The sequence below is a fragment of the Scyliorhinus torazame genome, chromosome 22 (assembly GCF_047496885.1).
Source record: "Scyliorhinus torazame isolate Kashiwa2021f chromosome 22, sScyTor2.1, whole genome shotgun sequence".
In the NCBI taxonomy this organism is placed as follows: Eukaryota; Metazoa; Chordata; class Chondrichthyes; order Carcharhiniformes; family Scyliorhinidae; genus Scyliorhinus; species Scyliorhinus torazame.
Window position 1 is genome coordinate 7,693,445 of NC_092728.1, and position 12,440 is coordinate 7,705,884.

The 12,440-nt window shown below is 49.6% G+C and overlaps 1 protein-coding gene across 1 annotated transcript in view; it reads right to left on the reverse strand.

Annotated features, from left to right (window-relative positions):
- The window catches only part of LOC140398894 (ATP-binding cassette sub-family D member 1-like), a 66,602-nt gene that overhangs the window by 22,122 nt on the left and 32,040 nt on the right, over positions 1 to 12,440 (reverse strand). Inside the window, exon 6 of the mRNA XM_072487850.1 lies at positions 12,059 to 12,204. Coding sequence (XP_072343951.1) covers positions 12,059 to 12,204 — 146 coding nt within the window. The remainder of the gene's footprint in view (positions 1 to 12,058; positions 12,205 to 12,440) is intronic.

Below are 12,440 nucleotides of genomic sequence, written 5' to 3' on the forward strand. Positions count from 1 at the left end.
GAGGGGTGTGGGGTATATCAGTGTTACAGTGAGGGGTGTGGGATATATCAGTGTTACAGTGAGGGGTGTGGGGTATATCAGTGTTACAGTGAGGGGTGTGGGGTATATCAGAGTGTGACAGTGAGGGGTGTGTGGTATATCAGTGTTACAGTGAGGAGTGTGGGGTATATCAGAGTGTAACAGTGAGGGGTGTGGGGTTTATCAGTGTTACAGTGAGGGGTGTGGGGTATATCAGTGTTACAGTGAGGGGTGTGGTGTATATCAGAGTGTTACAGTGAGGGGTGTGGGTATATCAGTGTTACAGTGAGGGGTGTGGGGTATATCAGTGTTACAGTGAGGGGTGTGGGGTATATCAGAGTGTTACAGTGAGGGGTGTGGGGTATATCAGTGTTACAGTGAGGGGTGAGGGGTATATCAGTGTTACAGTGAGGGGTGTGGGGTATATCAGCGTTACAGTGAGGGGTGTGGGGTATATCAGTGTTACAGTGAGGGGTGTGGGGTATATCAGTGTTACAGTGAGGGGTGTGGGGTATATCAGTGTTACAGTGAGGTGTGTGGGGTATATCAGTGTTACAGTGAGGGGTGTGGGGTATATCAGTGTTACAGTGAGGGGTGTGGGGTATATCAGTGTTACAGTGAGCGGTGTGGGGTATATCAGTGTTACAGTGAGGGGTGTGGGGTATATCAGTGTTACAGTGAGGGGTGTGGGGTATATCAGTGTTACAGTGAGGGGTGAGGGGTATATCAGTGTTACAGTGAGGGGTGTGGGGTATATCAGTGTTACAGTGAGGGGTGTGGGGTATATCAGTGTTACAGTGAGGGGTATGGGGTATATCAGTGTTGCAGTGAGGGGTGTGGGGTATATCAGTGTTACAGTGAGGGGTATGGGGTATATCAGTGTTACAGTGAGGGGTGTGGGGTATATCAGTGTTACAGTGAGGGGTGTGGGGTATATCAGTGTTACAGTGAGGGGTGTGGGATATATCAGTGTTACAGTGAGGGGTGTGGGATATATCAGAGTGTTACAGTGAGGGGTGTGGGGTATATCAGTGTTACAGTGAGGGGTGTGGGGTATATCAGTGTTACAGTGAGGGGTGTGGGGTATATCAGTGTTACAGTGTGGGGTATATCAGTGTTACAGTGAGGGGTGTGGGGTATATCAGTGTTACAGTGAGGGGTGTGGGGTATATCAGTGTTACAGTGAGGGGTGTGGGGTATATCAGTGTTACAGTGAGGGGCGTGGGATATATCAGTGTTACAGTGAGGGGTGTGGCGTATATCAGAGTTACAGTGAGGGGTGTGGGGTATATCAGTGTTACAGTGAGGGGTGTGGTGTATATCAGTGTTACAGTGAGGGGTGTGGGGTATATCAGTGTTACAGTGAGGGGTGTGGGGTATATCAGTGTTACAGTGAGGGGTGTGGGGTATATCAGTGTTACAGTGAGAGGTGTGGGGTATATCAGTGTTACAGTGAGGGGTGTGGGGTATATCAGTGTTACAGTGAGAGGTGTGGGGTATATCAGAGTTACAGTGAGGGGTGGGGGGTATATCAGTGTTACAGTGAGGGGTGTGGTGTATATCAGAGTTACAGTGAGGGGTGTGGGGTATATCAGTGTTACAGTGAGGGGTGTGGGGTATATCAGTGTTACAGTGAGGGGTGTGGGGTATATCAGTGTTACAGTGAGGGGTGTGGGGTATATCAGTGTTACAGTGAGGGGTGTGGGGTATATCAGAGTTACAGTGAGGGGTGTGGGGTATATCAGTGTTACAGTGAGGGGTGTGGGGTATATCAGTGTTACAGTGAGGGGTGTGGGTATATCAGTGTTACAGTGAGGGGTGTGGTGTATATCAGAGTTACAGTGAGGGGTGTGGGGTATATCAGTGTTACAGTGAGGGGTGTGGGGTATATCAGTGTTACAGAGAGGGGTGTGGGGTATATCAGTGTTACAGTGAGGGGTGTGGGGTATATCAGTGTTACAGTGAGGGGTGTGGGGTATATCAGAGTTACAGTGAGGGGTGTGGGGTATATCAGTGTTACAGTGTGGGGTATATCAGAGTGTTACAGTGAGGGGTGTGGGGTATATCAGTGTTACAGTGAGGGGTGTGGGGTATATCAGTGTTACAGTGAGGGGTGTGGGGTATATCAGTGTTACAGTGAGGGGTGTGGGGTATATCAGTGTTACAGTGAGGGGTGTGGGGTATATCAGTGTTACAGTGAGGGGTGTGGGGTATATCAGAGTGTTACTGTGAGGGGTGTGGGATATATCAGTGTTACAGTGAGGGGTGTGGGGTATATCAGTGTTACAGTGAGGGGTGTGGGGTATATCAGAGTTACAGTGAGGGGTGTGGGTTATATCAGTGTTACAGTGAGGGGTGTGGGGTATATCAGTGTTACAGTGTGGGGTATATCAGTGTTACAGTGAGGGGTGTGGGGTATATCAGTGTTACAGTGAGGGGTGTGGGGTATATCAGTGTTACAGTGAGGGGTGTGGGGTATATCAGTGTTACAGTGAGGGGCGTGGGATATATCAGTGTTACAGTGAGGGGTGTGGCGTATATCAGAGTTACAGTGAGGGGTGTGGGGTATATCAGTGTTACAGTGAGGGGTGTGGTGTATATCAGTGTTACAGTGAGGGGTGTGGGGTATATCAGTGTTACAGTGAGGGGTGTGGGGTATATCAGTGTTACAGTGAGGGGTGTGGGGTATATCAGTGTTACAGTGAGAGGTGTGGGGTATATCAGTGTTACAGTGAGGGGTGTGGGGTATATCAGTGTTACAGTGAGAGGTGTGGGGTATATCAGAGTTACAGTGAGGGGTGTGGGGTATATCAGTGTTACAGTGAGGGGTGTGGTGTATATCAGAGTTACAGTGAGGGGTGTGGGGTATATCAGTGTTACAGTGAGGGGTGTGGGGTATATCAGTGTTACAGTGAGGGGTGTGGGGTATATCAGTGTTACAGTGAGGGGTGTGGGGTATATCAGTGTTACAGTGAGGGGTGTGGGGTATATCAGAGTTACAGTGAGGGGTGTGGGGTATATCAGTGTTACAGTGAGGGGTGTGGGGTATATCAGTGTTACAGTGAGGGGTGTGGGTATATCAGTGTTACAGTGAGGGGTGTGGTGTATATCAGAGTTACAGTGAGGGGTGTGGGGTATATCAGTGTTACAGTGAGGGGTGTGGGGTATATCAGTGTTACAGTGAGGGGTGTGGGGTATATCAGTGTTACAGTGAGGGGTGTGGGGTATATCAGTGTTACAGTGAGGGGTGTGGGGTATATCAGAGTTACAGTGAGGGGTGTGGGGTATATCAGTGTTACAGTGTGGGGTATATCAGAGTGTTACAGTGAGGGGTGTGGGGTATATCAGTGTTACAGTGAGGGGTGTGGGGTATATCAGTGTTACAGTGAGGGGTGTGGGGTATATCAGTGTTACAGTGAGGGGTGTGGGGTATATCAGTGTTACAGTGAGGGGTGTGGGGTATATCAGAGTGTTACTGTGAGGGGTGTGGGATATATCAGTGTTACAGTGAGGGGTGTGGGGTATATCAGTGTTACAGTGAGGGGTGTGGGGTATATCAGAGTTACAGTGAGGGGTGTGGGTTATATCAGTGTTACAGTGAGGGGTGTGGGGTATATCAGTGTTACAGTGAGGGGTGTGAGGTATATCAGTGTTACAGTGAGGGGTGTGGGGTATATCAGTGTTACAGTGAGGGGTGTGGGATATATCAGAGTGTTACAGTGAGGGGTGTGGGATATATCAGTGTTACAGTGAGGGGTGTGGGATATATCAGTGTTACAGTGAGGGGTGTGGGGTATATCAGTGTTACAGTGAGGGGTGTGGGGCATATCAGTGTTACAGTGAGGGGTGTGGGGTATATCAGAGTGTTACAGTGAGGGGTGTGGGATATATCAGTGTTACAGTGAGGGGTGTGGGATATATCAGTGTTACAGTGAGGGGTGTGGGATATATCAGTGTTACAGTGAGGGGCGTGGGGGATATCAGTGTTACAGTGAGGGGTGTGGGGTATATCAGTGTTACAGTGAGGGGTGTGCGGTATATCAGTGTTACAGTGAGGGGTGTGGGGTATATCAGTGTTACAGTGAGGTGTGTGGGGTATATCAGTGTTACAGTGAGGGGTGTGGGGTATATCAGTGTTACAGTGAGGGGTGTGGGGTATATCAGTGTTACAGTGAGGGGTGTGGGGTATATCAGAGTGTTGCAGTGAGGGGTGTGGGGTATATCAGTGTTACAGTGAGGGGTGTGGGGTATATCAGTGTTACAGTGAGGGGTGTGGGGTATATCAGTGTTACAGTGAGGGGTGTGGGGTATATCAGTGTTACAGTGAGGAGTGTGGGGTATATCAGTGTTACAGTGAGGGGTGTGGGGTATATCAGTGTTACAGTGAGGGGTGTGGGGTATATCAGAGTGTTACAGTGAGGGGTGTGGGGTATATCAGAGTGTTACTGTGAGGGGTGTGGGGTATATCAGTGTTACAGTGAGGGGTGTGGGGTATATCAGTGTTACAGTGAGGGGTGTGGGATATATCAGAGTGTTACTGTGAGGGGTGTGGGGTATATCAGTGTTACAGTGAGGGGTGTGGGGTATATCAGTGTTACAGTGAGGGGTGTGGGGTATATCAGAGTGTTACAGTGACGGGTGTGGGGTATATCAGTGTTACAGTGAGGGGTGTGGGATATATCAGTGTTACAGTGAGGGGTGTGGGGTATATCAGTGTTACAGTGAGGGGTGTGGGGTATATCAGTGTTACAGTGAGGGGTGTGGGGTATATCAGTGTTACAGTGAGGGGTGTGCGGTATATCAGTGTTACAGTGAGGGGTGTGGGGTATATCAGTGTTACAGTGAGGTGTGTGGGGTATATCAGTGTTACAGTGAGGGGTGTGGGGTATATCAGTGTTACAGTGAGGGGTGTGGGGTATATCAGTGTTACAGTGAGGGGTGTGGGGTATATCAGTGTTACAGTGAGGGGTGTGGGGTATATCAGAGTGTTGCAGTGAGGGGTGTGGGGTATATCAGTGTTACAGTGAGGGGTGTGGGGTATATCAGTGTTACAGTGAGGGGTGTGGGGTATATCAGTGTTACAGTGAGGGGTGTGGGGTATATCAGTGTTACAGTGAGGAGTGTGGGGTATATCAGTGTTACAGTGAGGGGTGTGGGGTATATCAGTGTTACAGTGAGGGGTGTGGGGTATATCAGAGTGTTACAGTGAGGGGTGTGGGGTATATCAGAGTGTTACTGTGAGGGGTGTGGGGTATATCAGTGTTACAGTGAGGGGTGTGGGGTATATCAGAGTGTTACAGTGAGGGGTGTGGGGTATATCAGTGTTACAGTGAGGGGTGTGGGGTATATCAGAGTGTTACAGTGACGGGTGTGGGGTATATCAGAGTGTTACAGTGAGGGGTGTGGGGTATATCAGAGTGTTACAGTGAGGGGTGTGGGGTATATCAGAGTGTTACAGTGAGGGGTGTGGGGTATATCAGAGTGTTACAGTGAGGGGTGTGGGGTATATCAGAGTGTTACAGTGAGGGGTGTGCGGTATATCAGAGTGTTACAGTGAGGGGTGTGGGGTATATCAGAGTGTTACAGTGAGGGGTGTGGGGTATATCAGTGTTACAGTGAGGGGTGTGGGGTATATCAGTGGGTTACAGTGAGGGGTGTGGGGTATATCAGTGTTACAGTGAGGGGTGTGGGGTATATCAGTGTTACAGTGAGGGGTGTGGGTATATCAGTGTTACAGTGAGGGGTGTGGTGTATATCAGAGTTACAGTGAGGGGTGTGGGGTATATCAGTGTTACAGTGAGGGGTGTGGGGTATATCAGTGTTACAGTGAGGGGTGTGGGGTATATCAGTGTTACAGTGAGGGGTGTGGGGTATATCAGTGTTACAGTGAGGGGTGTGGGGTATATCAGTGTTACAGTGAGGGGTGTGGGGTATATCAGTGTTACAGTGAGGGGTGTGGGGTATATCAGAGTGTTACTGTGAGGGGTGTGGGATATATCAGTGTTACAGTGAGGGGTGTGGGGTATATCAGTGTTACAGTGAGGGGTGTGGGGTATATCAGAGTTACAGTGAGGGGTGTGGGTTATATCAGTGTTACAGTGAGGGGTGTGGGGTATATCAGTGTTACAGTGAGGGGTGTGAGGTATATCAGTGTTACAGTGAGGGGTGTGGGGTATATCAGTGTTACAGTGAGGGGTGTGGGATATATCAGAGTGTTACAGTGAGGGGTGTGGGATATATCAGTGTTACAGTGAGGGGTGTGGGATATATCAGTGTTACAGTGAGGGGTGTGGGGTATATCAGTGTTACAGTGAGGGGTGTGGGGCATATCAGTGTTACAGTGAGGGGTGTGGGGTATATCAGAGTGTTACAGTGAGGGGTGTGGGATATATCAGTGTTACAGTGAGGGGTGTGGGATATATCAGTGTTACAGTGAGGGGTGTGGGATATATCAGTGTTACAGTGAGGGGCGTGGGGGATATCAGTGTTACAGTGAGGGGTGTGGGGTATATCAGTGTTACAGTGAGGGGTGTGCGGTATATCAGTGTTACAGTGAGGGGTGTGGGGTATATCAGTGTTACAGTGAGGTGTGTGGGGTATATCAGTGTTACAGTGAGGGGTGTGGGGTATATCAGTGTTACAGTGAGGGGTGTGGGGTATATCAGTGTTACAGTGAGGGGTGTGGGGTATATCAGAGTGTTGCAGTGAGGGGTGTGGGGTATATCAGTGTTACAGTGAGGGGTGTGGGGTATATCAGTGTTACAGTGAGGGGTGTGGGGTATATCAGTGTTACAGTGAGGGGTGTGGGGTATATCAGTGTTACAGTGAGGAGTGTGGGGTATATCAGTGTTACAGTGAGGGGTGTGGGGTATATCAGTGTTACAGTGAGGGGTGTGGGGTATATCAGAGTGTTACAGTGAGGGGTGTGGGGTATATCAGAGTGTTACTGTGAGGGGTGTGGGGTATATCAGTGTTACAGTGAGGGGTGTGGGGTATATCAGTGTTACAGTGAGGGGTGTGGGATATATCAGAGTGTTACTGTGAGGGGTGTGGGGTATATCAGTGTTACAGTGAGGGGTGTGGGGTATATCAGTGTTACAGTGAGGGGTGTGGGGTATATCAGAGTGTTACAGTGACGGGTGTGGGGTATATCAGTGTTACAGTGAGGGGTGTGGGATATATCAGTGTTACAGTGAGGGGTGTGGGGTATATCAGTGTTACAGTGAGGGGTGTGGGGTATATCAGTGTTACAGTGAGGGGTGTGGGGTATATCAGTGTTACAGTGAGGGGTGTGCGGTATATCAGTGTTACAGTGAGGGGTGTGGGGTATATCAGTGTTACAGTGAGGTGTGTGGGGTATATCAGTGTTACAGTGAGGGGTGTGGGGTATATCAGTGTTACAGTGAGGGGTGTGGGGTATATCAGTGTTACAGTGAGGGGTGTGGGGTATATCAGAGTGTTGCAGTGAGGGGTGTGGGGTATATCAGTGTTACAGTGAGGGGTGTGGGGTATATCAGTGTTACAGTGAGGGGTGTGGGGTATATCAGTGTTACAGTGAGGGGTGTGGGGTATATCAGTGTTACAGTGAGGAGTGTGGGGTATATCAGTGTTACAGTGAGGGGTGTGGGGTATATCAGTGTTACAGTGAGGGGTGTGGGGTATATCAGAGTGTTACAGTGAGGGGTGTGGGGTATATCAGAGTGTTACTGTGAGGGGTGTGGGGTATATCAGTGTTACAGTGAGGGGTGTGGGGTATATCAGAGTGTTACAGTGAGGGGTGTGGGGTATATCAGTGTTACAGTGAGGGGTGTGGGGTATATCAGAGTGTTACAGTGACGGGTGTGGGGTATATCAGAGTGTTACAGTGAGGGGTGTGGGGTATATCAGAGTGTTACAGTGAGGGGTGTGGGGTATATCAGAGTGTTACAGTGAGGGGTGTGGGGTATATCAGAGTGTTACAGTGAGGGGTGTGGGGTATATCAGAGTGTTACAGTGAGGGGTGTGCGGTATATCAGAGTGTTACAGTGAGGGGTGTGGGGTATATCAGAGTGTTACAGTGAGGGGTGTGGGGTATATCAGTGTTACAGTGAGGGGTGTGGGGTATATCAGTGGGTTACAGTGAGGGGTGTGGGGTATATCAGTGTTACAGTGAGGGGTGTGCGGTATATCAGAGTGTTACAGTGAGGGGTGTGGGTTATATCAGTGTTACAGTGAGGGGTGTGGGGTATATCAGTGTTACAGTGAGGGGTATATCAGTGTTACAGTGAGGGGTGTGGGGTATATCAGTGTTACAGTGAGGGGTATATCAGTGTTACAGTGAGGGGTGTGGGGTATATCAGTGTTACAGTGAGGGGTGTGGGATATATCAGTGTTACAGTGAGGGGTCTGGGGTATATCAGTGTTACAGTGAGGGGTGTGGGGTATATCAGAGTGTTACAGTGAGGGGTGTGGGGTATATCAGAGTGTTACTGTGAGGGGTGTGGGGTATATCAGTGTTACAGTGAGGGGTGTGGGGTATATCAGAGTGTTACAGTGAGGGGTGTGGGGTATATCAGAGTGTTACTGTGAGGGGTGTGGGGTATATCAGTGTTACAGTGAGGGGTGTGGGTTATATCAGTGTTACAGTGAGGGGTGTGGGGTATATCAGAGTGTTACAGTGAGGGGTGTGGGGTATATCAGTGTTACAGTGAGGGGTGTGGGGTATATCAGTGTTACAGTGAGGGGTGTGGAGTATATCAGAGTGTTACAGTGAGGGGTGTGGGGTATATCAGTGTTACAGTGAGGGGTGTGGGGTATATCAGTGTTACAGTGAGGAGTGTGGGGTATATCAGTGTTACAGTGAGGGGTGTGGGGTATATCAGTGTTACAGTGAGGGGTGTGGGGTATATCAGTGTTACAGTGAGGGGTGTGGGGTATATCAGTGTTACAGTGAGGAGTGTGGGGTATATCAGAGTGTTACAGTGAGGGGTGTGGGGTATATCAGTGTTACAGTGAGGGGTGTGGGGTATATCAGTGTTACAGTGAGGGGTGTGGGGTATATCAGTGTTACAGTGAGGAGTGTGGGGCATATCAGTGTGTTACAGTGAGGGGTGTGGGGTATATCAGTGTTACAGTGAGGAGTGTGGGGCATATCAGTGTGTTACAGTGAGGGGTGTGTGGTATATCAGAGTGTTACAGTGAGGGATGTGGGGTATATCAGTGTTACACTGAGGGGTGTGGGGTCTATCAGTGTTACAGTGAGGGGTGTGGGGCATATCAGTGTGTTACAGTGAGGGGTGTGTGGTATATCAGAGTGTTACAGTGAGGGGTGTGGGGTATATCAGTGTTACACTGAGGGGTGTGGGGTATATCAGTGTTACAGTGAGGAGTGTGGGGGTATATCAGTGTTACAGTGAGGGGTGTGGGTATATCAGTGTTACAGTGAGGAGTGTGGGGGTATATCAGTGTTGCAGTGAGGGGTGTGGGTATATCAGTGTTACAGTGAGGGGTGTGGGGTATATCAGTGTTACAGTGAGGAGTGTGGGGGTATATCAGTGTTGCAGTGAGGGGTGTGGGTATATCAGTGTTACAGTGAGGGGTGTGGGGTATATCAGTGTTACAGTGAGGGGTGTGGGGTATATCAGTGTTACAGTGAGGGGTGTGAGGTATATCAGTGTTACAGTGAGGAGTGTGGGGTATATCAGAGTGTTACAGTGAGGGGTGTGGGGTATATCAGTGTTACAGTGAGGGGTGTGGGGTATATCAGTGTTACAGTGAGGGGTGTGGGATATATCAGAGTGTTACAGTGAGGGGTGTGGGGTATATCAGTGTTACAGTGAGGGGTGTGAGGTATATCAGTGTTACAGTGAGGAGTGTGGGGTATATCAGAGTGTTACAGTGAGGGGTGTGGGGTATATCTGTGTTACAGTGAGGGGTGTGGGGTATATCTGTGTTACAGTGAGGAGTGTGGGGTATATCAGAGTGTTACAGTGAGGGGTGTGGGGTATATCAGTGTTACAGTGAGGGGTGTGGGGTATATCTGTGTTACAGTGAGGGGTGTGGGGTATATCAGTGTTACAGTGAGGGGTGTGAGGTATATCAGTGTTACAGTGAGGAGTGTGGGGTATATCAGAGTGTTACAGTGAGGGGTGTGGGGTATATCAGTGTTACAGTGAGGGGTGTGGGGTATATCAGTGTTACAGTGAGGGGTGTGGGGTATATCAGTGTTACAGTGAGGGGTGTGGGGTATATCTGTGTTACAGTGAGGGGTGTGGGGTATATCAGTGTTACAGTGAGGGGTGTGAGGTATATCAGTGTTACAGTGAGGAGTGTGGGGTATATCAGAGTGTTACAGTGAGGGGTGTGGGGTATATCAGTGTTACAGTGAGGGGTGTGGGGTGTATCAGTGTTACAGTGAGGGGTGTGGGGTATATCAGTGTTACAGTGAGGGGTGTGGGGTATATCAGTGTGTTACAGTGAGGGGTGTGGGGTATATCAGTGTTACAGTGAGGGGTGTGGGATATATCAGTGTTACAGTGAGGGGTGTGGGGTATATCAGTGTTACAGTGAGGGGTGTGGGGTATATCAGTGTTACAGTGAGGGGTGTGGGGTATATCAGTGTTACAGTGAGGGGTGTGGGGTATATCAGTGTTACAGTGAGGGGTGTGAGGTATATCAGTGTTATAGTGAGGAGTGTGGGGTATATCAGAGTGTTACAGTGAGGGGTGTGGGGTATATCAGTGTTACAGTGAGGGGTGTGGGGTGTATCAGTGTTACAGTGAGGGGTGTGGGGTATATCAGTGTTACAGTGAGGGGTGTGGGGTATATCAGTGTGTTACAGTGAGGGGTGTGGAGTATATCAGTGTTACAGTGAGGGGTGTGGGGTATATCAGTGTTACAGTGAGGGGTGTGGGGTATATCAGTGTTACAGTGAGGGGTGTGGAGTATATCAGTGTTACAGTGAGGGGTGTGGGGTATATCAGTGTTACAGTGAGGGGTGTGGGGTATATCAGTGTTACAGTGAGGGGTGTGGGGTATATCAGTGTTACAGTGAGGGGTGTGGGGTATATCAGTGTTACAGTGAGGGGTGTGGGGTGTATCAGTGTTACAGTGAGGGGTGTGGGGTATATCAGTGTTACAGTGAGGGGTGTGGGGTATATCAGTGTGTTACAGTGAGGGGTGTGGAGTATATCAGTGTTACAGTGAGGGGTGTGGGGTATATCAGTGTTACAGTGAGGGGTGTGGGGTATATCAGTGTTACAGTGAGGGGTGTGGAGTATATCAGTGTTACAGTGAGGGGTGTGGGGTATATCAGTGTTACAGTGAGGGGTGTGGGGTATATCAGTGTTACAGTGAGGGGTGTGGGATATATCAGAGTGTTACAGTGAGGGGTGTGGGGTATATCAGTGTTACAGTGAGGGGTGTGGAGTATATCAGTGTTACAGTGAGGGGTGTGGGGTATATCAGTGTTACAGTGAGGGGTGTGGGGTATATCAGTGTTACAGTGAGGGGTGTGGGGTATATCAGTGTTACAGTGAGGGGTGTGGGGTATATCAGTGTTACAGTGAGGGGTGTGGGGTATATCAGTGTTACAGTGAGGGGTGTGGGGTATATCAGTGTTACAGTGAGGGGTGTGGGGTATATCAGTGTTACAGTGAGGGGTGTGGGATATATCAGAGTGTTACAGTGAGGGGTGTGGGGTATATCAGTGTGTTACAGTGAGGAGTATATCAGTGTTACAGTGAGGGGTGTGCGGTATATCAGTGTTACAGTGAGGGGTGTGGGGTATATCAGTGTTACAGTGAGGGGTGTGGGGTATATCAGTGTTACAGTGAGGGGTGTGGGGTATATCAGTGTTACAGTGAGGGGTGTGGGATATATCAGAGTGTTACAGTGAGGGGTGTGGGGTATATCAGTGTTACAGTGAGGGGTGTGGAGTATATCAGTGTTACAGTGAGGGGTGCGGGGTATATCAGTGTTACAGTGAGGGGTGTGGGGTATATCAGTGTTACAGTGGGGGGTATATCAGTGAGGGTATCGCAGTGTGCAGTTAATGTCCTACCTCTGTGGGATATAGAAGAGTTGTTGAGGAGGGGGTTTGTAAAGCGTTCCACTGTATACCGGCCACAGTCCACTCAGGATCCGGAATAGCGAGCTCTTCCCACATCCGTTTGGTCCCGTTATCAGGAGATGCATCCCATTTTCAACCTGGAGGAGGAAGAGGTCAGGGTGAACAGGCAGCGCGACGGTGTCACCCGCGTCCCGCGCACTGCATAGGTCGATCCCGCTCGCCACACGCCTCCTCATTGCCTCCACAGTGTCCGGGTGCGGCGACATCGACAATGACCACTGACAAAGGCGAATATCTCGCTCCCCTCGATGGTCACGTTGGTATGGGAACAGCTCATGGAAAGAACCCCTCCCCACCCCGCTCAAAACCTGCA